At 47.3% G+C, this 24,012-nt stretch overlaps 2 protein-coding genes across 3 annotated transcripts in view; one reads left to right on the top strand and one right to left on the bottom strand.

The window, feature by feature from the left end:
- LOC127191684 (acyl-coenzyme A thioesterase 1) overlaps window positions 1–10,529 on the bottom strand; it is a 103,550-nt gene extending 93,021 nt beyond the window's left edge. Inside the window, exons 1-3 of one of the 2 annotated variants that reach the window (XM_051148922.1) lie at window positions 9,950–10,529; window positions 7,878–8,080; window positions 4,713–5,379 (exon numbers count right to left, since the gene is read on the bottom strand). In XM_051148922.1, coding sequence (XP_051004879.1) covers window positions 4,801–5,379; window positions 7,878–8,080; window positions 9,950–10,529 — 1,362 coding nt within the window. In that variant the 3' untranslated portion in view covers window positions 4,713–4,800. Of the gene's footprint in view, window positions 1–4,712; window positions 5,380–7,877; window positions 8,081–9,949 lie in introns of those variants that run through there. The other variant, XM_051148913.1, reaches the window with a different exon arrangement.
- Window positions 10,530–13,002: 2,473 nt separating this feature from the next.
- Heatr4 (HEAT repeat containing 4) overlaps window positions 13,003–24,012 on the top strand; it is a 35,188-nt gene continuing 24,178 nt past the window's right edge. Inside the window, 4 exon segments of the mRNA XM_051148325.1 lie at window positions 13,003–13,058; window positions 19,418–20,413; window positions 22,132–22,319; window positions 23,582–23,722. Of these exon segments, the coding sequence (XP_051004282.1) occupies window positions 13,003–13,058; window positions 19,418–20,413; window positions 22,132–22,319; window positions 23,582–23,722 (1,381 nt within the window).

Below are 24,012 nucleotides of genomic sequence, written 5' to 3'. Positions count from 1 at the left end.
TTTCTGTAATGCTATAAATGCTTTCCTCAGGTAGATCTTCCTCTTACCTTATCTGGGTTCTAGTACTCCAAGCCCTCTGCCTTCAAGGTTGATCTAGAAAGTTCTTCCTCTCTATCTTTTTCTGTGTGGAAAATATTCAAAATCCTTCTAATCCTGATCTTTTGGATAGGGGCCTCGCCACCGCGCCATACCCTTGACTTGGCTTCTCGTCATGTCTTCTCACAGACTTTCAGAATCAGTGATTCCTGGCCAAGAAACAAAAGCAAAATTACCCTATTCCTTAGTGGAATCTGGTGAAAACTGGTGGTAAAAATTAGGTAAGACTCCAAGAGAAGACACCAGAGGAGAACGGAGCTGGATCTGTGGGATTCACACAACGGCAAGATTGAGGGTTAGGCTGAATCATGGTCATCGATCAATCCTACCAGATGGAGCTCAACATTTTAACCTGGAGACTTGGTCATGTTTTAACTGGTGGTGTGGTTTGTCCAATAATTAAAGGTTCAAAATCCTTTCTTATAACTGTTTTTGAAATACACAGTAGGATTTGGGGATTGTCTTTTTTTGTTGTTGGTGGTTTTTCAAGATTGGGTTTCTCTGTGTAGCCTTGGCTGTCCTGGATTCGCTTTGTAGACCAGGCTGGCCTTGAACTCACAATGATCTACCTGCCTCTTCCTCCCTGAGTGCTGGGATTAAAGTTATGCATCACCACCACCCGGCTCTGGCGATTGTCTTAATCAGTGTTCTATTGCTGTGAAGAGACACTGTGACCACAGCAGTTCTTATAAAAGAACGCATTGAATTCGGGCTTTCTTTTGTTATAGACCAAGAATAGCCACACAAATCACTCAGACACCCATCTCAGTCAGAGACTGAACGCTTGTTCCAGGCTGATCTGGGTCAGGGCCACAGAAAGGACTCGGCAGCCTAACTGACATTCTGCTTTTAGGGCAGAAGGTGGGGGTGGGGCAATAATACATTTTGGCTAACTAAAGTATTATTATCAGCTAACTTTTAAGCTGATTGGTCCTAAGTGAGGTAGGCAGGGCAGTGGTTAGGGTACAACCAGAATGTAGCCAAGTGTGGACATATCAGAGCATGTGATATGATTCCATTGAATCAGAGTAAGATGTGATGTTAACTTGACCCTGGAAGAATTTCTTAGTGTCAGCTATGAATAACTGTTTCTAGGGCATAGAGCTTAAAAATTTGAACTTGAGAGCTAGAGAAATGGCTCAGAGGTTAAGAGCATTGTCTGCTCTTCCAAAGGTCTTGAGTTCAATTCCCAGCAACTACATGGGGCCTCACAACCATCGATAATGAGATCTGGTGTCCTCTTCTGGCTTGTAGTTGTACATGCAGGCAAAACATTGTGTGTGTGTGTGTGTGTGTGTGTGTGTGTGTGTGTGTGTGTGTGTGTGTATAAAACTCTTTAAAATTTTTTTGAACTTAAAAAAACCAAAAAAAAATTTTTAACTTAATTTTACCTTATAAACAAACAAACAAACAAAAAAAAATGGATACTAAATTCAATTGCTTCAATAATATTACAGAAAAAGCAGGCCTTAACACTTTCAGTTCCAGAGACTTATTTTATTATCGTCATGGCAGGGAGCATGGTGGCCCATAGGCAGACATGGTGCTAGAGAAAAAGCTGAGAATTATACACCTGGAAACGCAAGCAGCAGGAATAAAAGAGACACTGGGCCTGGATTGAGTTTTTTAAAACTTCAAAACCCACCCCCAGTGACATTCTTTCCCTAACAAGGTCACACCTACTCCAACAAGGACACACCTCTTAATCCTTTCAAAGTAGTGCCACTCCCTAATGACTAAGCATTCGAATGTATGATCCTATGAGGGCCATTCTTATTCAACCCGCCTCAAGAGTGTGATGGTAGAGTCTATACTTTGCTTATGCTGGGTTTGATCTCCAACACCAGGACTGGAGAGATGGCTCAGTGCCTAAATACATTGGCTGCTCTCCCAGCAACCACACTGATGTTTACAATCATCTGTAAGTCAAGTTCCAGGGTATCCAGGCCTTTTCTGTCCTTCACAGATACCAGGCGTGCAGCTGGTCACAAATACACATGCAGGCAAAACATCCTACACATAAAATAACAAAAATATTATCTCCAGCACCAAAAAAAAAAAAAAAAAAAAGTATCTGTGCAATAAACTATTGCCATTCTACTGTGCTACAGAACCCAAGGATAGGCATACAGTTATTGTGTAGTTTAAATTCTGATTTTTCTGTCTAAATGTTGTATAAACCCTGCTCCCCAATTATCCTCTTGTTATGTTAATAAAGCAGCTTACAGCCAATCAATGAGCAGGGGAGAGAATAGGGCTGGACTTCCTGCCAGCCAGGGGAGGCAGGGTCAAGGGGAGTAGGCCATCAGGAAAGGTCCAAGGAAGATCTGGAGGAAGGAGCAGGAGCCAAGGAAAGCTACAAAGTGCAAGTATCACTGTGATGTTTTCTGGGAGTAAGACAAAACAGCATAGAGGGTTAAGAACAGACTTAAGCTGCTCAGATTGTCTTATGAAGCCTTGTATTATACAAGAGTCTCAATTATTTGTGTGATAGCCGGGTTAAGAAATAAGCTAAGGGCTGGAGAGATGGCTCAGTGGTTGGGAGCACTGCCTTCTCTTCCAGAGGACCCTGGTTCAATTCCCAGCACCCACATGGCAGCTCACAGCTGTCTGTAACTCCAAGACCGGACACCCCTACACCAACACATGCACATAAATTAAAATTAAATAAAATATTAAAAAAAAGAAATAAGCTAAAAGAAACAAACACAGTTTTATAAAAATAATTTCAACACCCAAGAATCTCTACTTCCTGTCTAACAGAGCACCCCATAACTAGACCCTGCTAATGCCCTTCTCCCACTAACCTGCCCATCTTCTGGCAACCGATGTTCTAGTTTTATTTTGTCACTGTGACAAATACTATAACCAAAAACAACTTAGGGGAGAGAGAATTTATTTTGTTGACATTTCCAGGCCATGGTCCAGCACTGAGGGAACTCAGAGCAGGAACTCAAGGCAGGACTCAGAAGCAGAAAGCATGGAGGACGACTGCTTGATGATCATAGTCGGCCTCGACTGCCACCCCTCCAGTCCCAAAGTGAGCCACCCCTCCAGACCTGCATCTTAATTTCTGAGGGCTCTCATCATGCAACTTTAAATTAAAAAAAAATTTTTTTTGTTCGTATATTGGGGAGGGGCGGGTGCATGCTGTGGTGCTCAGGTTAAGGTCAAAGGTCAGAGGACAAGCTGCAGGAGTCAGGTCCCTCATTCCGCCATGTGGGCTCCAGAGGTTGAACTCAGGTGGTCAGGCTTAGAAATCAGTCCCTGTTACCACGAAATCATCTCATGCAACACTTTTATTGAACACATTTCTGAGGCTGGAGAGATTAGCAGTTAAGAGAGTATACTGATCTCAGAGGAGCAGAGTTTGGTTCTCATATTGGGTGACTCATGACTACCTGTAATCCCAGCTCCAGGAGAACTGAAGTCTTCTGGCCTCTGCAGGCACCCATACAGACACGCACGGACACATTGTGTGAGTTAAAAAAAAATTTTTTTTAATTAAATGTTTTTAATGGCTTTCTCTTCCCTGTCTGTCTTGTGCTATTAGGGGCTCAGCCATGACCCTGGCAATGGTAAATAAATCCTTCCTCCTGTGCTCATGACCAATAACTGGCTGGCCACTTGCTGTGGCCTAAACATGTGGGCATGAGTGTCTGCTCACGCACTGAACATGTGGGCATGACAGTGTTTGCTTACACACTAACTGTGTGGGCATGAGAGTGTCTGCTCACACACATTCTTTTCTTTGCCTCCCAGACAGGTCTGAGGGTGACACAACATGGGGTTCCTTGAATCTGCTTCCTTTCCCATCTGCTCTGTTGCTTCCTGGACTAGATGCTCATCATCCCCATGTGCCCCGTGACATAGAGCTCATCACACGAAGAGGGTCCTTTTCTTGTCATTTTGTAAAATTAATGTTCTTGTTGGATATGTGTGCAAAAAACTTTTCTCTGCTGCCTATGCATGTCTTATGTATCTGAAAAGGAGGCCCCAAGTCACCCCAAAGCCACTTTTTGAAGGATGATAGCCATAACATTGGCCTAAGAATTGAAAGGACACCATAGTTTTGTCAAAAATGATTTAATTTTTATTTTAATAAGAATATTTACTTATAAGGCTCCTTTTTAATTAATGATATAAAAGAAAGAACACTTTTTAGGTAGGCACTATTTTTAAATATATATATATATATATAGTGTGTGTGTGTATGTATGTGTGAATAGGTTCTCTCCTTCCACCACATGGGTCCTGGGGAGTAGAGGTCTCAAGTCGTCAGGCTTGGCAGGAAGCACATTTACCCACTGAGCCATCTCACCACCAATGTGGGCACTATTTTTATTAGAAAGCTTTCATCTCTAGGCTATCTTATGGCACTGGGGAATGAACTCAGCTTGAAAGGAAGACAAAGCATTGCCACTGAGCTATACCCTTAGTCCTTTGTAGGCACCTATTTTATTATACAAAGAAAAAAACCAAGTGGATTGTGGTGACACACACCTTTAATTCCCAACACCTATGAGTTCTAGGACTGCCTGGGCTACACAAAAAAACCCTGTCTCAAAAAACCAAAAACAAAAACATAAAAACTTTAAAAGAATTAGAATATTTCAAATAAACTAACCTGAGCTGTCATTCTGATGATACATCTGAGGGTCTCTAAAACCATCATATAGTGGGTTATATTTTAGGAGGCATCCCCTAACTCTTACTACCCAACTGCTTGTGGAAGAAAGTCTGGAGTTGCTGCCACGCATCCAACTGGGCCATGGCATGAGGCTTAGGCTCCCCTCCAAAGGTGATATTAGCACCCACCAGGAGGTGCAGGCCGGCCTTGTACAGTGGGAAGTAAGGGGGCTCAATATAGTGGCCTGCTTCCGGGTAGCAGATGACCTGGGGCTTCTCCTTCCCATGGGCCTGTAAGCGTTTGGAGATCTCACTGGCATAGAACTCGCTCTTCCAGTTGTGGTCATCCTGACCCACGAGGAACAGGAAGGTGGTGTCAGACCTCTCCACGGGGATGAAGCTCTTCTCTTCTACCAAAGGGCTTTGCAGGGCATCTACAACATCCAAGAGGCCGTCTTTGCTCATTCTGACCCTGTCTCTCAGGATAGTCACAGGGGGTATAGTCTCGTCCTTGTAGTATATGGTGTTCCCTACAGCAGCCACAGAGCCATTGATGACCACAGCAGCTGTGATGCCCTCCAGGAAGGAGGCCATAGCAAGGCCAAGTTCGCCTCCTTTGGAAATCCCAAGCAGCCCAATTCCTGGTCCTTTTACCTGAGAAAGGGACAAATGAAAAATGGAGGCTTAATTCAGGAAGACTGTGATAGCCAGAAAGCAAGGAGGAAGTAGAGTCGATCTGGACTCCACCTCGTCTCTGCATTACAACCTGGGACCACCCCTACCACACCCCTACCACACCCCTACCACACACCTTTCTTTTCACAACTTCTCTGTCGTCATTCTTGGTGACTGCAACAACCACCCAGACTTTTCAACCGCCTGAGACCGTTTCCTCTAACACACGGGGACCAGTCATTCTCATTTGTGTAACCCAAACATCTAGCAAGGTGTGGTTTCAGGCTCAAAAACAATCTCATTTTGAAGCACTGTATGGTCTGGCCACCATCTCTACTCCGCCCTGCTTAGCCTTCTAGGGATGCTCCTTTCTACCTTGCCGAAGCCTCCGCAGTCTCTTCTTCACTGTAGATGGCCCATGCTCACCCGCCAGCCCCTCCGCATGAGAGCCTGTGCCTCATCAGCACCGTGCTCCCTCGCAAGCACGCTGCACTCCTTTCCCTTCCCTTCATCATTAGGGCTGAGAAAAGGGCTAGTGAAATCACCTGCTCACTTTCTTCAGGCCTGAGCAGGAGCTAAGAAACACGCACATCTCTGCTGACTGACTTTTCACTTAACAGGAGTGAGCGCCGATGCGGGGCCATCTGTCCTGCCACACAGCACTGGTGTTTTGCTTTCCACTTCTCCAGAGGACCACCTCACATCCTCTCCTCCCCCCTCAGCCTCTCTGGTCCCCACATGCTGCTCCACTGTCAGCTTCTCACACTGCCCTGAGGAAGCAGAAGCTGCAGCAGGAATGCCTCATTTTCTCAACCCACAACGCACCTGTTCCCACGGCAGCACGAGCTCTCAGATGCCCCACGTGATCTCAGCAGTCACCCTCTGCTTGTGTTTGGGGTGCTGTCCACTAACCTTCTCCAGGGCTGGCCTCCCACGCTTTCTTCCAGCTTCCTCCCCTTTCAGCTTCTCTCTGCTGGGTGTGCTCAGGTCATCCCTGCTCTGGCCTCTTCTACTTCCTCCCAGCCCTGTGCCCGCAGCCATGCTAGTCATGACTTTGTTCTCCTCTCTGCTTCCCTGTTGTACTGTCCTTTCGTCCATCCCCTCCTCAGTGCCTTCTGGGTGGTTTGGGTTGGCACCATCCACAAGGACTGTGCCTGCCCTGGAACCCAGTGTCCTCTGGGCTATAAGCAAAAGGCCTTTTGGCTGACCTCTCACAGCAGTGTTTTTCTTTTCTTGTGGCTTCTATAACACGGCAACTCTGAAACATTGTCCCTCACTGAAAAACTAGGGATTCAGTGACGTGGTAATTACCCTATCTATTAAAGGAGGAAACAGATGCCCCAAAGTCATAGAAATGGATATTGGTGAAATATGGGCTGGTGAGATGGCTCAATGGTGAGTTAGTCACTGCATAAGCCTAATGACCTGAGTTCGAGTCTTGGAACACACGTAAAAGTGGAAGGACAGAACTGACTTCCCAAAGTTGTCCTCAGACCTCCACACACTCACGAACACAAATGTTCTTGCATGTACACACACACACACACACAATCTCAATTTTTTAAAAAAATTGGCAAAATCTATTCTCAAATTTCTCTCTAGCTGCATCCTACACTGGCTCCACTTCTCTAAGAGCACCGATGCTTCTGGCCACATTAAATTCCGATTATAAAATTATACAACAAGCCAGGGTTGTTTCCACCCCAGCCTGTGCTATGTTAAATCTAGAAAGCCCAGCATGCCCTGGTCTTCTGCTATTGATTGTCAAGTTCTTCTTTCACAGTTAAGCCTGAGTTTCTATCTCTGTTCCCACAGGGAACACAGGGGTACGGGGGCACAGGGAACACAAGGGCACAGGGACACAAGGACATGGGGGCACAGGGAACATAGGGGCACAGGGACACAAGGGCATGGGGGTACAAGGGCACAGGGAACACAGGGGCACAGGGACACAAGGGCATGGGGACACAAGGGCACAGGGACACAAGGACATGGGGACAGAGGGACACAAGGACATGGGGGCACAGGGACACAAGGGCACAGGGACACAGGGACACAAGGACATGGGGGCACAAGGGCACAGGAGCACAGGGGCACGGGGGCACAGGGAACACAGGGGCACAGGAACACAGGGGCAGAGGGACACAGGGGAACAGGGACATAGGGACACAGGGGCACAGTCAGGAGAGAGGTATTGAACATATCACTTAAATGAGCACTGGCTGGCAATAGCCCTACCTACCTACCTTTTTTCTTTCTTGTGTCAAACCTGGGTTTTTAAACATGCTAGCGCTCTTTATGAAACACTACAATACACTAGAACTCAGAATTCCAGGCACTCCTCATACAACATTACAGAGAAATGTCCAAGAGGTGAGCACAGAAGGTAGTGGGTACTGAAGCAGGGAGGGCCTGCCATGAATGGGCTCGTTCTGTGAAATCAAGCACGTGATGAGGAGGTCCAATAGGGATCTGACCTCAGGGTGGCTACGCAGGTAGTTCACGGCTTCCTCAAAGTACTCCATGTGCATGGCTTCCATGCTCTTGGGGAGGTCGTCGTAGTTATAATAAGCCAGAGCCATCACGGCAAAGCCCTTCCCAGCCAGCAGACTCGCCCGGTACTCTAGCAGGCCACCTCCAACTCCAAAAAGGTCTATGATCCCAGGATAGGGCCCAGGTTCTGGGGAAGAAACAAAACAAAAACAAACCTAAATATTACTGAAATTTTCACAGTGGCATCGAGGGGTATCTGCTGCTTAATTCAGGATGAGCACATTTTTGACTGATCATAAAAATGCTGAAAGACCTCCTAGCTTCAGGCATCCGGAGTGGCCTGGGCTAGCTCCACAGTTTCCTCTTCACCCACATGCCCCTCTGTATCTAAGACTCAAAGCTCCACAGCCGTTTACAAAAAACAGTATGTTACTTTTAAAAAATTTTTATTTATTTATTATGTATACAGTGCTCTGCCCGCATGACAGAAGAGGGCACTAGATCTCACTATAGATGGTTGTGAGCCACCATGTGGTTGCTGGAAATTGAACTCAGGCCTTATGGAAGAGCAGACAGTGCTCTTAACCCCTGAGCCATCTCTCCAGCCCCCAAGAATATGTTACTTTTAATATAAACATACACTAAGGGACAGGGATAGAGTGCTCTCCAGCATGTATGGCATACTAGATTTGATCCCCCCCTCTCATTCACCCCCCCTCACATACACACACACATACACACAACTCCTTTGTGATCCAAAATTGATAGTGCCAACTGCCCCTGAAGCTATGCAGCAGCCAGAACCATCACACGATGTTGGTTGGTCTAACACAAAACCATGCAGTCTGTAGAATGCAGTGTGTGGTTGCTCACAAAAATCAAACCTTTTCTTACCTTAGCACATGACCCAGTCACCCCACACCTATTTACCAAAAGAAATTAAAAAAAAAAAAAAAATTTTTTTTTTCCGTTCACACACAAACTTTTAGGTAAGCATTTGCAACAACTTCGCTCATAATCTCAGCAGGCTGCAGATGAACCAGAAGCCCTGCAATGGGCAAATGAGGGAAAACAGAGGCTGGTTGGCTAGAAGACCCCACGAATCTCAAATGCATTCTCCAAAAGGCTGCATTCTGCATAAATTCATGTCTTAAACAATTTTTTTAATACCATTTGTATAAGGAGGCTTGTCTTCCACGCGGCCAATTTAAACAAGAACCCAGCAAACACCTGGCAGGCACCTGCTCAGGTGTAGACGAGTACTAACACGGCAGAAGGCACTGTGCGTTCCTTCTTAGCACTGCCATGCATTTGAACGCACTACTCTGTAACCATTCGTAAGTGTCATTAAATGTTTTGTTGATTTCGCCTACTTGGCCACTGTTTTGGTTTTGTTTTGAGGCAGACCATCAGATATCCCCGGTGTGACCCAGTATTGCTATGTAGCCAAAAATGGCCAGAGCTTCAGGTTCTCCTGCCGGGATTACAGCGCTGTGCATCTCGCCCAGTTTATCCTGTGCTGGGGGAGACCCACGGCTACTCCAAGCACTCTACCAGCTGAGCCACCTCCTCAGCCCAACCTGGTGAAGGTTTTCTCAATGTCATGATACTAAGTGGCTTCTCCTGGGAGTTGATGGTTTCACCCATAGCTGCTTTGGAGTCCTGTTGATTCTCCTCCCTGATTTGCTGGGACCTCCACATACAGCTAAAATCCAAGACAAATTTAAAATACTGGAAACTTGGGCTCAGGAATAACGTGTTTGCCTAATTTGAGCTCCCACATCATCACAAGGAAAAAAAAATTCTAAAAGAAAATTGGGGTGGCGGGGGGAGGCGTTTGGTAACACTGCGGACTTTTTTTTATGAGTCTCTCCTCTTTTCTTATGATGCCCTTAAACTTAGCAGCTGAATTGAAGGACCAGCTTCAGGGAAAAAGCAACACTGTACGAGGCCTGGTCTAGTCCTAGATCACTGGGAGCTACTCCCCCCATCCACACCCCCCCACTTAAAAATCACAGGGGCACTTTGATCAAAGGGAAGGTGGAGGGCAGCTCACCTGGAGGCAGGAAGAGCGTGGCGCGCACCCGGCCCTCGCGCACGGGCACGCGCCTCACCCCAGGGGCCATGAAGTGACGCTCGTGCACCGCCTTCGCCAGCTGCCGCCCGCCCTCGGGCTCGTGTCCCTCCAGCACCTCCAGCTCCACCACGAAGGGCGTCTGCACGTCGCGCTTGACCAGACGCCAGAAAGGCCTGTCGGGCTCCATGGCCCAGAGCAGCCCCATGGGCTCGAGCCCCGCGAAGCTGCCGCCCAGCGCGGGCGCGCGCGCCAGGTCCAGCTCTCCGTGGGCATCGGCGCGGTAGCGCGCGTGGGCGCTGAAGAGCGCGCCCTTCTCGTCGTGCAGGGCGGCGCGCAGCGTGACGGGCTGCTCGGGGGCCAGGCCGCGCACGGAGATGCTCAGCGGCTCGTCCCAGCAGCTGCGGCCCGCAGGCTCCAGGCTCAGCGTCGCATTTGTCCGCGCCCAAGTTGTCTGGCCACCCCGGATGAGCGGCGAAGGCCCTAACAGCCGCGCCCAGCTTTTCCAGCTCCATTGGCACAACCTGCTTCCCCGCAGGACAGCGAGAGACGAGGCCACCATCTTGCCTCTAGACTTCAAGCCCTCAGTTCCGTGGGTCAGTTAGAGATCCTCTAGCGGCAGGCTGCCTGCCTGCAGTCTAAGTATCCTTACAGCAAGCTGGGAGGATCAGAGCCTGATAAACAACAAAAGCAAAAGTGGTGATAGACTGTGACTAAGGCAGCTGTTACAACCGGAGCCCCTGGCCCTTCCTAGGACTGTTTTTCAGGTGCTCTTTGCCCCATGAAGAGTGGGCTGGACTAAGGCTCGTTCTTAAAAGACCTCTCACGGGATGTGACATCCAGTCGCCAAATTCTTACGGTTACAGGCTCAAGAATGTGAGATTGCAATTGAGTTTCATCACGTTCTCGAGTAATGGGCACGTGTTACTCATCTTAAGACTGTTCGTTCAAAAGTGTGCACCGGGATGTTTTGCGTCCTCTCTGCGCGTGCTTAGCCTACATGTAAGTCCCATGTCCAGCGGACTTAATATCTCTTGGGCTGGATGACCTTTTACCTGGATTCCATACCCGTGTCAAAATAGCCGAATGACATCATAGTTGTCCCTTTTTACGGTGTGCTCTCCTTTCGGCCCCCTAGGCAAACACTATTTCCTACTCATCCTAGACTTTACACATTTCCCAACTGTATCGTAAGATACTGTTTTCAACCACTGATGGATTTTTTTTTTTCTTCCAAGTCCTTGAACCTCAGTAACAAGTATAATCGCACATCTTTGGTATTACAGAGACCTCCAATGATAGAAACTACTTGTCTCTGCTTCCAAGAAGAGTACTGTGTTGGTTTTTGTTTACTTGACCCAAACTGGAAACACCTTAGAGCAAGGAACACCAATTGAGGAAACGCGGCTATCACTTTTGGCCTCTGTGTCACTGATGAGGAGGTTCCACCCCTGGACAGGTGGTCCTGGGTTTTTTAAGAAAGCTGGCTGGGGACTGGAGACTTAGCTCAGTGATTACAAGCACAGGCTCTTCTTCCAAAGGACTTGAGTTCATTTTCCCAGCCATAAGGCAGCTCACAGCTGTCTGTAAATCCAGCTCCAGGGGATCAGAGACATGCACATGCAGGCAAGACATCCATGCACATAAACAAAATTAAAAAAAAAAAATTTTTTTTTTAAAGGAAAGAAAGCTGGCTGAGTCTGAGCAGAAGGAACACAAGCCGGTATTCCCCTGTGGTTCTTGCCTTCAGGTTCCCACTTGAGTTCCTGTCCTGACTTCCCTCAGGGACGGACTGTAATCCAGAAGTGAATGCCACATAAGCCCTTCCTGCACCAGTTGGTTTCGGTCAGAGTTTTATCACAGTTCCAGAAAAGCAGACCCACCACAGCTTCTCTCCAGAACTTTCCCAGGCAAAGCTCTTTACCTATTTTCAAATGCTCTCACCCTGCACTGGTCACAGAATGCTGAGGTAACTTTTGTGTGGCTACTATGGATTGGTTCTTCAAGCTTATCTTGTGCACAGAGCTCCAGGAACTAAACAAGGTAAATAATGATAGCTGACTCTTAATCCTAGTAAGAGCCCTATGGGGGAGGAACTCAAGTTCCACACAGCCTGGTTTGCTGAGGCTCACACAGCTGCAAATGGAAATGCTGGACCCCCTCCCCGCGCATGCGTGCCTTCAAGTTCGTTAAGTGCATCATGCAGTGATGTCCTATACTGAGGAGAGGATTTAGAAGATACACTCAGATGCCACCCCTAGCAACCTGGAAAAAAATATATATATTGACTCAAAATTCTATCTCTAGAAATATAATTCCTTCTTTCATTTTAGTTTTTTTGAGACAAGGTCTCCCTTTGTTGCCTTGGCTGTCCTGGAACTCCCTATGTAGATCAGCCTGGCCTAGAACTCACAGAGACCCACCTCTCCTGAGCGCTGGGATTAAAAGTGTGCACCACAGGAATACCTTCTAACTAACTAGTCACGAATGTGTGTAAATGTTTATTTCAAGGAAGTTTATCAGATTGCTGTGTTTGGGGTTGTTTGCTTTGATTGATGGGCTGATTTTCCTGCTTTCCCTGCTGTCCTGGGGACTCAGCCAGGGCCTCACCGCTAAGCTACAACCCCAGCATTTTAAGGTACCTTATTTTGAGATTGGGTCTCACTAGGTTTCCAAAGCTGGCTTTAAAATCACCATTCTTCTGTCTCAGCACCCTGAATAGCTAAGATTACAAGCATGAGCCACCGCGCCGACTTCCACCATGTTTTAAAGTTTAAAAGACGTACTCCACCGCCCTCGGGTTTTGAATCCCTCTTGGTCCTCTTGGGGGTGGGGGAGTGGTGGCTGCAGTATCATGGGAGCTCCAGCGCTGCCCCCCACCTGGCAGCTGTATGTCCTGCACCCCAGAGCAGATGGGGGAGGCTGGCTTTGTCCACTGCCCTGTGAACAATGTGCCTGCTTTAAGGAGTTGGAAGGCTGGGAACCCTACAAGGGAACATAAAAAGCACTCGCCTGGCTATGCCTTCCTCACTACCATGGAGCAGTGTGAGGAACTAACCCTCGGTGAATGTTTGAAACTGGACAAAGAAAGGTAGGAACCAAAGTGCCACACCTTGAACCTGGACCTGAGTGAGATGCCCCATTTAAGGCCCTAGCTTTCCAAGGCTGGGGCCTTTTAATAGTGTCTTACGGAAGGAGACAATGGTGTTTTGAAACTGGATATCAAATATTATTTTTGTTTTTGCTTGAAACAAAGTTTAAAATTTAGCCAAGGTAACCCCCAACTGCGAGCCTCCCAGTCTTCGCCTGCGTTTGTTCTTTCTTTCATCAGTAACTGGAGCAGAACTGATGCATCACACATTCTGTTTATTTCTTGAGAACGTTCAACTGGGTTTCAAGATTTTATCTTATACTTTTTCAAGTCTTCCTTAAAAAACAAAAAACCAGAGAGGACGTCTCTTCTCACTGTACTGTGAAAATCCAAAGGTCAGAGCACTGTCTAGTGCTCAGATTGCAAGCAGAAGCCAGAGACAGAAGGTTGCTACTTTGTGGCCTCCCACAGCCTCATCCGAGCCCAGACAGCAGAAAAAAACACAGGCTGAGCCCTCTGAAACCATGACCTGAGATGGACCAGACCCATCCTTGTTGGGCAAATAGCCTCCTCTGACTTATGTTCTTGCCAGTGTGACACTGTGGCAATGCCACCGTGTCAACGACATTATGATGTTGTCTCAGCATAAGTCCACAATGGAGCATGAAATCTGGGAGCAGAGAACTGGATGGCATCTGTACAACCCTTTCATTTCAGCAGTCTCATCAGTGGGCCTCTCTGTGTTCCACCATTCATTCAGGAGAGCTCTGTCTGCTTTAGCTTGGCTTATTTCCAGATTATCATTTAGTCTAAGACTTCACGTGCTAAAGATGGTACCCATGAGTGTGTGGTTGCAGCAGTGTTTGTAACAGTCCAAGGTCACAAACCATGTTTACTGTGACATGTTAGGCAGCCAGACTATATGTTCAGAATGAAATAGTACAACTACAAAATAAAGCCAGATACCTGTGGCTCATACCTGTAATCCCAGGAAAGGCAGGAGAATTAAAACAAGCTCAAGGTCAGCCTGGGCTCCATAGTGAGCACCAGGACAGCCAGGACTACTTAGACAGACCTTGTCTTTAAAATAATAAAAATAGGGCTGGAGAGATGGCTCAGAGGTTAAGATCACTGGCTCTGAGTTTAGTTCTCAGCAACCAGATGGTGGGCTCATCTATAATGAGATCTGGTGCTCTCTTCTGGCCTGTAGGCATACACCCTGGAAGAATACTGTATCCATAACAAATAAATAAATTTTAAAAAATAATAATAAATGAAAAAAGAAAAAAAGGAATTTTAATTTATTTTGCTCTGAAAGATTATTAACTCAAAAGGATTGACTTAGAAATGTGTCTCTGTGTCAGCAATGTCATTCATAGCATACTTCATAAATTATTTAACAAAGCACTGAGTCCTAAGTGAAGGCTACTAATTTTAAAAGCATAAGACTGAAGAAGGAGGAGGACAGTGACACATTAGCATCACAGCCTGAGTCACCTAGACAGTGCTGGGCCTACAAGTCTTCCCCTTGTCAGGGTGAATTAAGTTTCCAAGCAGATGCCTGAAGACCAGTGTTTCCATAGGCTTGAAGTTGAGCTATCTGAAATACAAGATTTGAAGACAGCACTTGTAAACAAAAGCAAAACACGGTGTCATTACCTCATCAGCCAGGCAGGACTCAGGGCAGAGTTGACCTGGGGGAGGGATGCTAGCAGAGAGGATGGGAGCAGCATGAAAAAGGCCAGGGAGGCAGCTTCATTCCACGCCGATTCTACCTGCCTCGAAAATGTCAGCGCTGCTTTTCCAGGTGCTCTGTGGTTAACGCTTTCTGGGCAGGAGGATGTCAGCGCCCCGGGGGTGGGGGATGGGGGTGAGGGAAGGTAGTCATAGGAAGCTCTTTAGACCTTGATGGGCTTGTTACAGCAGATGAGTAGGAAATCCAGTTGAGGTGCCAATCAACAAATATGAAACACTCTCTCAAAGCTCAGTTTACAAAGAAGGAAATTTAACAAGTGGAAGAAACCAGCTGAAGCCACAGCTTCTGTGAATGGACAGAGTTCTGAAGATCGGTTGCCTGGTGACCACTCTATGCAGTTCAACAACTTCAGAACCTAAGGAGCCAAGGAAGGCCCACGACGCAGAGCCTGGCTTCTCTTTAAGACTGTACTGTAGGACGGATGATATGCCACTTGGAAGGTAATTTCAAACCACTGCAGCTTTCGCAGGACCAGAAGCCTTTATCAGCATCAGCTGTACAAAGCGGGCAGGCTGGCAGGCTGGGGTCACTGAGGAGACTGGAGCTGTGGGAAAGGCTCAGCATCCACACAGACGATCTACCAGACCTGAGATCTTTGTTAAGCCTCTTCTTGCTGTGGCTGGGGTTTGAAATCTGGAAGATGAAGGCATTAGAGCAGGCTGTTTAATGGCGTTAGTGAAAGAGACAGCTCTCACTTCCAAGCAATAAAAGAGATAGTTTATTCGGGAGTCAAATATTAATAACCATAACCTGAGAATGTAGGTTTCTCCAAATACAAAGTTTCCATGAGGTAGCAGTTGCATGAAGGTTTTGTAGGGGAAAAAAAGAGAATAAATCAAGAGACTTTTCAAGTACATTTGGTGGGAACATAAGGTGGAGGTTACTGTAGATCAGGGACACCTCTAGGATAGGTCTCAGATGCTATCTCATGGCAGACACTCTTAGCTTTTAGGTTGGGGAAAGCTAGCAGGCTGCTAAATTAATCATTTCACAAGGTTTCACCCAGTAGTCACAGGATGTGAGATCAGACATAAAGGTGGGAAAGGAATGGCTGCTCAGAGAGCTAAAGATAGCCCTAGGTAAATTGTTGTTTTGTTTTTCAAGACAGGGTTTCATTGTGTAGCCCTGTCTGGCCTGGAACTCATTGAGATGTGCCTACCTGTATCCCAAGTGCTGGGACTAAGGGTGTGCGCCACCGCCACCACTTGCTACCTCCAGGTCACTGTAATTAGGTTTTGGACCTGCAACATTCCAAACTCTTGACCATCATTCTAATCAGTTAATCAGCCTTGTAGAAGGCTCAGTGAATCATGGAACGACAGGGTTTCTGTTTTATAGCCCTGGCTGTTCTGGACTCACTTTGTAGTCCAGGGTGGGTGACCTGAGGACTGGGATTAAGGGTGTGCACCACCATACCTGGCCTTTCCAGGAACTTTAGTTCATAACATTTTCTGATGCGTTTATTGCGGATAACTGTATAGCTATGTGAATCGTGATGAGAAATGAAAATCAGAGTCTGAGAAGGGAGAAGGGAAGGAAATTTTGCAGAGAAGGTAGAGGGGCAATTCGGAACAAGCCAGGGAGAGTCTGGGGTTCCCAGAGCCTGCTCTCCCCATGAACCAGGCTTCATTTATAATGGAAGCAGGGTGGAACACAGGAAACACGACACAAGAACAAAGGAGCCTCATCCAAGGGTCTAGTTGAAGCCTTTCACTGAACAAGAAACAAGAATTCCAACACAATTAACTGCTTAAGCCTTTCTTCCTTCCCACCTGTAAACCTACAATTTTCTCCAAATCTCACCAGAAACCCCTCTTACAGGGAAAGGACATGCATTAAACCCTCTGTGCCACCCCATGTTATAGCAGAAAGTGGCCTGGTCAGAGTGGATGGTTTGTGTGGGGAAAGGAGGCTCTGGTGGTTTGAATGAGGGTAACCCCCATATGCTTGAATACTTTGTCCCCAGTTGGTGGAACTGTTTGGGAAGGATTAGGAGGCGTGGCTTTGTGGGAGGAGGTGTGTCACTGGAAGTGGACTTTGAGGGTTTGAAAAACTCACACCACCCCTAGTGGGTCTTTTTACTTCCAGTGTGTACTTTTACATTTGTGAGCTTTCACCTGCTGTTCAGCCAACATGCCTGCAGTGTGCTGCCATGATGGCCTACCATGATCGACTCTTACCCCTCAGAAACCATAAGCCCAATTGTTTCCTTTTATATTTGCCACCGTCATGTTTTATCACAGCGATAGAAAAGGAACTAATACAGAAGCTAAGACCAATTACCTTTCAGAATAAGCTTTATTCAGAGAGTGACTTGGCCAGAGGGGTAGGGATGGTACAGCCTTGAAGTGGGACAGTAGACAGGAGACATATAACAGAGAACACAGTGGAGACTTGGTAAGAGAGATCTTTCCCTTCAAAACCTGGAGAGGTGCTACTTTAGGAGAGAGCCTCTTTGCAGTAGAATGGCATTCAGAGATAGCAACTAAGTATAAACTTGATAGGAGTCCTGGAAGGAGAGAGAGAGGCCCTTCAGTTCCTCAGGAACAAAGGAAAGTCTTTACTTTTATAGGTTTTCACGGGTCGTGGGAAATCCTATACCACATAATTTAGTTTAGGCTAGGCTACATGCCAAGAAGCAAGTACTAGGTAGGACCTTCTTAAAGCTGTGAGGGGCAAGGGCTGTGAGGCCACAGCACAGCATGGCTCCTTATCAGTTCTCTGTCCAATAAAGGGAAGAAGGAAGGAGTGGAGACAGACAGATAGACAGACAGACACACAGACACAGACACACACACACACAGAACGGGGGGGTGCGGTGAGGATTGAGCCTTCAGGCTGGAGCATTTGAAAAGATCCTATCATGGGCTGGAGAGATGGCTCAATGGTTAAGAGCACTGTCTGCTCTTGCAAAGGTCCTGAGTTCAATTCCCAGCAACCACGTGGTGGCTCACAACCATCTATCATCAGATCTGGTGCCCTCTTCTGGCCTGCAGGTATATATGCAGGCAGAGCACTGTATACACAATAAATAAATAAACCTTAAAAAAAAAAAAAAGACCCTATCAGGAATCACCTTTCTTCCCAGTCAGCCATCATATCAGATATTACCTGTTCTTTGAGAATAGATTAAAATGGATGATAATATAGTATTCTTTGTGATTACATTGCACAAAACTCCTTATTACACAGGTAAAATGCATGTCTGGGGATATCCTCAATTACTCTACATGGGTGAGAGGGAAACCTGTCCTCATGCTGTTTTTAATGTGTTTAGGAGGTTGGTGAGATAGCTCAGTGGGTAAAGCACTTGCCTCCAAGGTTGACAAGGGTGGCTCCTACACTTCCCAACTTAGCTTCCACAAGTGTACTTTGGCATATGCATTCCCCCCCCCAAAGATAAATTATGTAACTAATAAAAATAAAATACTCAGGGCCAAAATGCTTCCTGACATAGAAGCAAGATTCACACTAATGTGTAAGAACATGAAATATTTCACTAGACCAGCACACCCACATTAGAAGAGCACCAATGTTAATCTCAGCTGGTGGCTAATTTTCAACCAGTCAGAGCAGGCAGCCCTTCAGGAAAAAAATGCATCCTTGTGGCCCAGCCTTTACCTTTGCCCTAATTTGTCTAGCCCAGTTATTTAACTATCAAATGCCCTTGTGAAACAAGCTAATGTTTTCATGAAAATAAAATCCCGGAGAGATATAAAAACAATCATATGTAACTTGATTTGAGAGAAGTTAGTGGCTCTGACCTGTAAGCAAACATTCTAGATAAAACGACCCTGACAGAAGGAAACATCACAAGGTCAAGTCTCATTCCCAGAGGATAGTGTGAGAAGTCAGATCTGGGGGAGAGAGCAGAGGGAAGAGTCCTCTGGCCCCGTGGCTCGCTGGCCCGCTGGCTCGCTGGAGCAGTTCAGGAAGGAACAGGAGTTGGTGGGAGGAAAAGAGAAGTGCTTGCCCCTGGAAGTCCCAGGGCCCGTGTTGAATGATGGGAGTGGTGCTCACAGGGTGGCGCCCAAGGCCACAGTGGCATAAGGATTAAGTACTGCCTGGTAAGTGAAGTCTGACAAAGAAGCCTGGTCAAGAAAATGTGTGGGGACAAGTAGGTATTGAGCTGGCCATAAAAGGTCATAATAGATCAAGTTATGTCAAGTCTGGATGAAAGGCCATTTCATGTAGTGGGCACGAGCGGAAGCTATACTGTGAGACTGTGAGACGGATGCTCAGAGAACTGCTAGGGGATCCAGCCAGCTTTAGCAAGACAAAGTCACCCCCCCACCCCCCGCCAGCACTTGCTCTCTGTAAAGTCAGGTCTGCCATGGAACTCCCGAGCCTGCTACCCGACGCATGCCTCCTAGTAGGTAGGACAACACACCAGGCATGTACTGCTTTACCCAGCTCCTTAAAAGGAGTTTAATTAGAAAAGTGAAAAAAAGATTTAAATAGAAATGTGGGGTGATGCTGAGAAGCCACGATCTCTCTCGTAAGGCCTGAGCTTTGAAGACACACGAGAGAGTCTGAAGCAAGGGTCTGACAGAAATATTCAGAATGTTGCATTAGTTCTTCTTTTTGCTCTCTAAACTCCCAGGGTCTCCTCGCTCCACTATGGGCTTCCTGTTCCTCCTCACCTAGAGTATCCACTGTCCCTGTCTCCAGTGCCTGCACCTCTTGTCTGCTGTGGGCAGGAGAGTCTGAAGGGAGACACGAGCAAGCACAAAAAGAAAAGAAGTTCCTCCTTTCGGTGCCCTGAGCCACAACCCCCTCGGCTGGGATGGGGCATGGTCTTCCTCCACTCAAAACCCACGGGCAGGGTGGGGTGCACCACAGTCTCCAGCGTGCCACCTGTCTGCCACTTCAGCCCACGGCACTGTGAGCAACTCAAGAACCAGTATTTGAAAAGGGCGGCCGCCAACCTTTCCTTCTCTCAGGACGTGAAGTGGCAGCGGGGATTACCCAGTATGCCTTTCGAGCAGTACAGTTTTGAGCACATCTACAACACGGATGACATCATACCACCTGGGCAGACCAAGATGTTCCACACTGAGAAACCTGTAGACACCAGGACTCTGCACACCTCAGCCCTCTTTACAGGAGACACCATGCACTCTACAAAGACACAAAGCTCTGCTGGTTCTAAATGGAGGCAGAAGAAACCAAAGCCTCAAGGCTTGGACCAGAAAGCCCCTCCCCCTCACGCCCGCAACTCCCGGTTGAAGACAAAAATGCCAGACCTGTCACCCTCTCCAGATGAGAGTCTGGAAGAAAGGGAAACCTGGCTCCCACCCAGGGAGAAGGAGGCCCGAGACTGGGAAAGCATCGTGCTGGAGAAGCTGAACAAGCGCACGTCGCGATGGATTCAGAACAAACGGCCACCCAGGCCTGGGCAATCGCCCAACAAATGGCAGAGCTTCCTGCACCAGCAGTACGACTGGAGCCACATTCGGGATGAGCTCACTTCAGACAGCGACCTGGACCTCCTTAGAAAGCTGGAAGCAGAAGAGACAGCAGAGTTCGAGGGTGAACCGATCGTCCTGCCACCCAAGGAAATAAAGAAGCCGGAGCTGCTGCTTCCGGTTTACTACAGGTAGGCTGGCCTCAGATGGGCCTAGCAAGGTCCACAGCTTCATTTCAAGGACTCTCTACCCACAGGGTCCTTATTTCCTGGTGCTGATGATCAAGCCCACACCTTGCACTTGCTGGGCAAGCACACTACCCCTGGCTACACCCCAGCCCACATCTTCACTTCAGAATACCTCCCCCCGCCACACACCTCAGCCTCTTGTTACCCACGAGCACCTGCTCTCTGAGATCTCCCCAAGTTAGGTTTCTAAGCCGCTACATTGCTGACACTCTGGGTTGGACATGGCTCTGCCATAAGTGCCCTGAAATGTGTGGGATGTCAGCAGCACCATTAGTCTTCACCTGCTATAAAGCAGGAACACCTCTCAGGTGTAGTAACCAAGGATGTCTCAGACACTGCCAGGCAACTCTGAAGGACAGAAGCACACCCAGTTCAGAGTCACCGTCTTAAAGGACTCTGTTCTTAGCGTCCAGTAACTGAGCTGATTTCAGGCAGATGATCCAGCTCATTAGGGCTTCTAAAAATGTAGCCAGGTCGACAGTGAGGAGGGCAGAGGGCTTGTGACACTGAGTTTGGTCTGCCTTGTTTTGAGTAAGACTTACTGATCCCAAACACAACCAGACTCAGGGGGAAGAACCAAGTAAGCCAAGAGCAGATGACCTCAGATGCCTCAGATTGCTTTCTTTTCATTGCCAGCTAGAGTGAGGACGGGAGATGTTATAATCTCCCTAGCACCCAAAAAGGAACTAAAGTTAAGTGGATATGTAGTTATTTATTGGACAAATATAACTTTATTTTTTGGTTGATGTTATTTCAGATAGTCTGTGGAGTGGTGGAATATAAAATATGACAGGAAGACAGCAAATGCTCACACAGTTCAGTGGGGTAACATAGTCTGCAATTTCCCCTCCCCAAATTCATGCAGCTTCTCAGGGAACCAGTGTTAAGAATGAGCTGCTGCCGGCAAGTAGTGGTGCAGCCCTGTAATCCCAGCACTCAGGAGACAGAGGCAGGCAGATCCCTGTGAGTTCAAGGCCAGCTTGGTCTACAGAGCAAGTTCCAGGGCAGCCAAGGCTGTTACACAGAGAAACCCTGTCTTGAAGGAAAAACAAAACAAAACAAAACACAACACCATGCTGCAGACTGGGCATGGTGGCACTTGCCTGTAATTCTCTTGGGCGGCAGAGAGGCAGTAAAAAAACAACTTTGTAGCCATACTAGGCTACATATTCAATTTTTTTTTTTCTAGAAGGGTTTCTCTATGTTGCCTTGACTGTCCTAGACTCACTTTGTAGGCCAGGCTCTGCCTCCCGGAGTGCTGTAATTAAAGGCATGCGCTACCATGCCCAGCCTACATATTAAATTCTAAGCTAGCCTGAGCTACATGGCAAGGCCCTTCCTCAATTTTCTCATACATATAGAAAAGGAAAAAGAAAATGCAAAGAGTTGATCAGAAAGCACAGTTGCTTATTCACGGTGTCTGCCCATGGCTGCAAGAGACATGGCTCCCTCAGAGGAGGGGAGCAGGGAGGTCGAAGGCAGGCTCTTCCAGAGGCTCCAAATTCAAATGGTACCAGAGAGAAGATGCTGGCCATTGGGCACAGTTGTTCAGATGTTTCTATGTGGGAACAGTGCTTAAGTGGGCTACAGTGAGCCAGGGACCTAATGTAAAGGGGGCATCTTCTACCCTTCCTACTTTCTCCCTCTCTCACACTGCCAAGGTTACCTGGTTACTCCCCACAAGTGCAGACAGTAGAAATCCTGCCTGGCATCAACATGACGGCTGAGGATATCAAAGAGAGAAGCAACTTCCAGCGTCCAATTCAGGACCCCTTCCGGCAGGTGAACCCCAAAGCTGGAGAGTTCGCTTACTCTACAGACAACACCTTTGAGCAGGAGATTTACTTTGGTAATGGTGCTGGGCTCTCGGGTGGGAATGCGGGACAAGGAGGCGAGGACATCTTGGGATAAGAATAGTTACACAGAGATCAGAGTCTCTGGGTGTACCTCCCAGCACGGGCACAGGGTTTGTGGCAGGGTATCTAGCGGAGAGCAAGCGTTTCTTTTGTCTGTCTCTCCATCTTACCAAGGATAGAGGGGAGGTTGGGTTTGTAACATGAGTTAAGCTGACTTTAGGAGGATCCTGTTCTTCTCTGTCTACCTTTTCCTTACAGTGTCTCCTCCCACCCCCACTAACCTACCATGTTGAAAAACAAAACACCCACAGGCTTTTGAGTCAGGCAGATTTGTTTAAACACTGGCCTCATTCCTTCTTAGCAACCTTCAGCAAATTACATACCATCACCACCACCACTCTAGCCTATGATACTTACTTGTAAAGCAATGCTAACAAGAATGCACTTTTGGTGCAGTAGATGAGAAAGCATCTGTAGAGCTGCTTAGCACACAGAGGGTCATCATGACGTCCCATTATCTCCCCCACCACCCCCAGCTCAATAAGCTTTTTCTTTTTATTAAAGATTTACTTACTTATTATGTATACAGTGCTCTGCCTGCATGTGTGCCTGCCCACCAGAAGAGGGCACCAGATCTCATCATAGATGGTTGTGAGCCACCATGCAGTTTCTGGGAATTGAACTCAGGACCTCTGGAAGAGCAGGCAGTGCTCTTAACCTCTGAGCCATCTCTCCAGCCCCTCGACAAGCTTTCAATGCCGGCCTTGCAGAACATGATCTAGAATTGCATGTGCCAAGCCCACCCTTCCTTCCTTCCTTCCTTTTCATTTGTAGACAAGGTTTCTCTGTTGCCGTGGTTGTCCTAGAACTTACTCTGTAAACCAGGCTGCCCTGGAACTCAGAGATCTGCTTGCCTCTGCCTCCCTGAGCGCTGGGATTAAAGGTGTGCACCACCACTGCCTGGCTCCAGGCTGTTTCTTCTTTACCACTTCCACGTTGCTTTTAAACTGCTGTTGGCCAGGTCTCCTTAAAGAGCTTAAAAAAACTATTCTAAGAGATTTGTAACTGGTGGGGTTAACAAAGTGACCCTTCTTTAGTGTCTAGCACTACTTAGAATTTAGTTTCTGCTTTACCGCTGGCAAACAGTCTTTGGCTGTCCTGGGCCTTCCTGAGTTTTCCCTACACGCCTACCAGCTGGGACATTTCTAGATTAGAGAAGAGGCAGGCTGGACATTCATTGCCTCTATCTTCACAGACGGAGTGAAGATTGTTCACGAGATCGGTGGGAACAGAAACCAAATTCTCCTGGAAAACCTCAATCGGTATGACAAGCACCTAACTAAGATCTTCCCCGAAACCCCAGAAAAGTGGAGTTCCCAGCCTGTTCCTGAAACACGTAAGGAGCGTTACTCAAACACTGACAACGAGGGGACTACGGAAGGGAATTGAGGCTAGACTTGTTTTTGTTTTTAGACAGGGTTTCTCAATGTGTAGCCCTGGTTGTCCTGGACTCACTTTGTAGACCAGGCTGGCCACGAACTCATAGCCATCCACCTGCCTCTGCCTCCCCAGTGCTGGGATTAAAGGCCTGCGCCACCATGCCCAGCTTGAGGCTGTTTCTTTAAAGTCACGGGCACCACCAGCAATGAGGGCACTCATTCCTAACAACTAAAAAGATTGTAAAAT

Source organism: Acomys russatus, chromosome 1 (genome assembly GCF_903995435.1).
Source record: "Acomys russatus chromosome 1, mAcoRus1.1, whole genome shotgun sequence".
Lineage (NCBI taxonomy): Eukaryota > Metazoa > Chordata > Mammalia > Rodentia > Muridae > Acomys > Acomys russatus.
The sequence above is the reverse complement of the archived record's forward strand: the minus strand, read 5'-3'. Positions and strand labels throughout refer to the sequence as shown.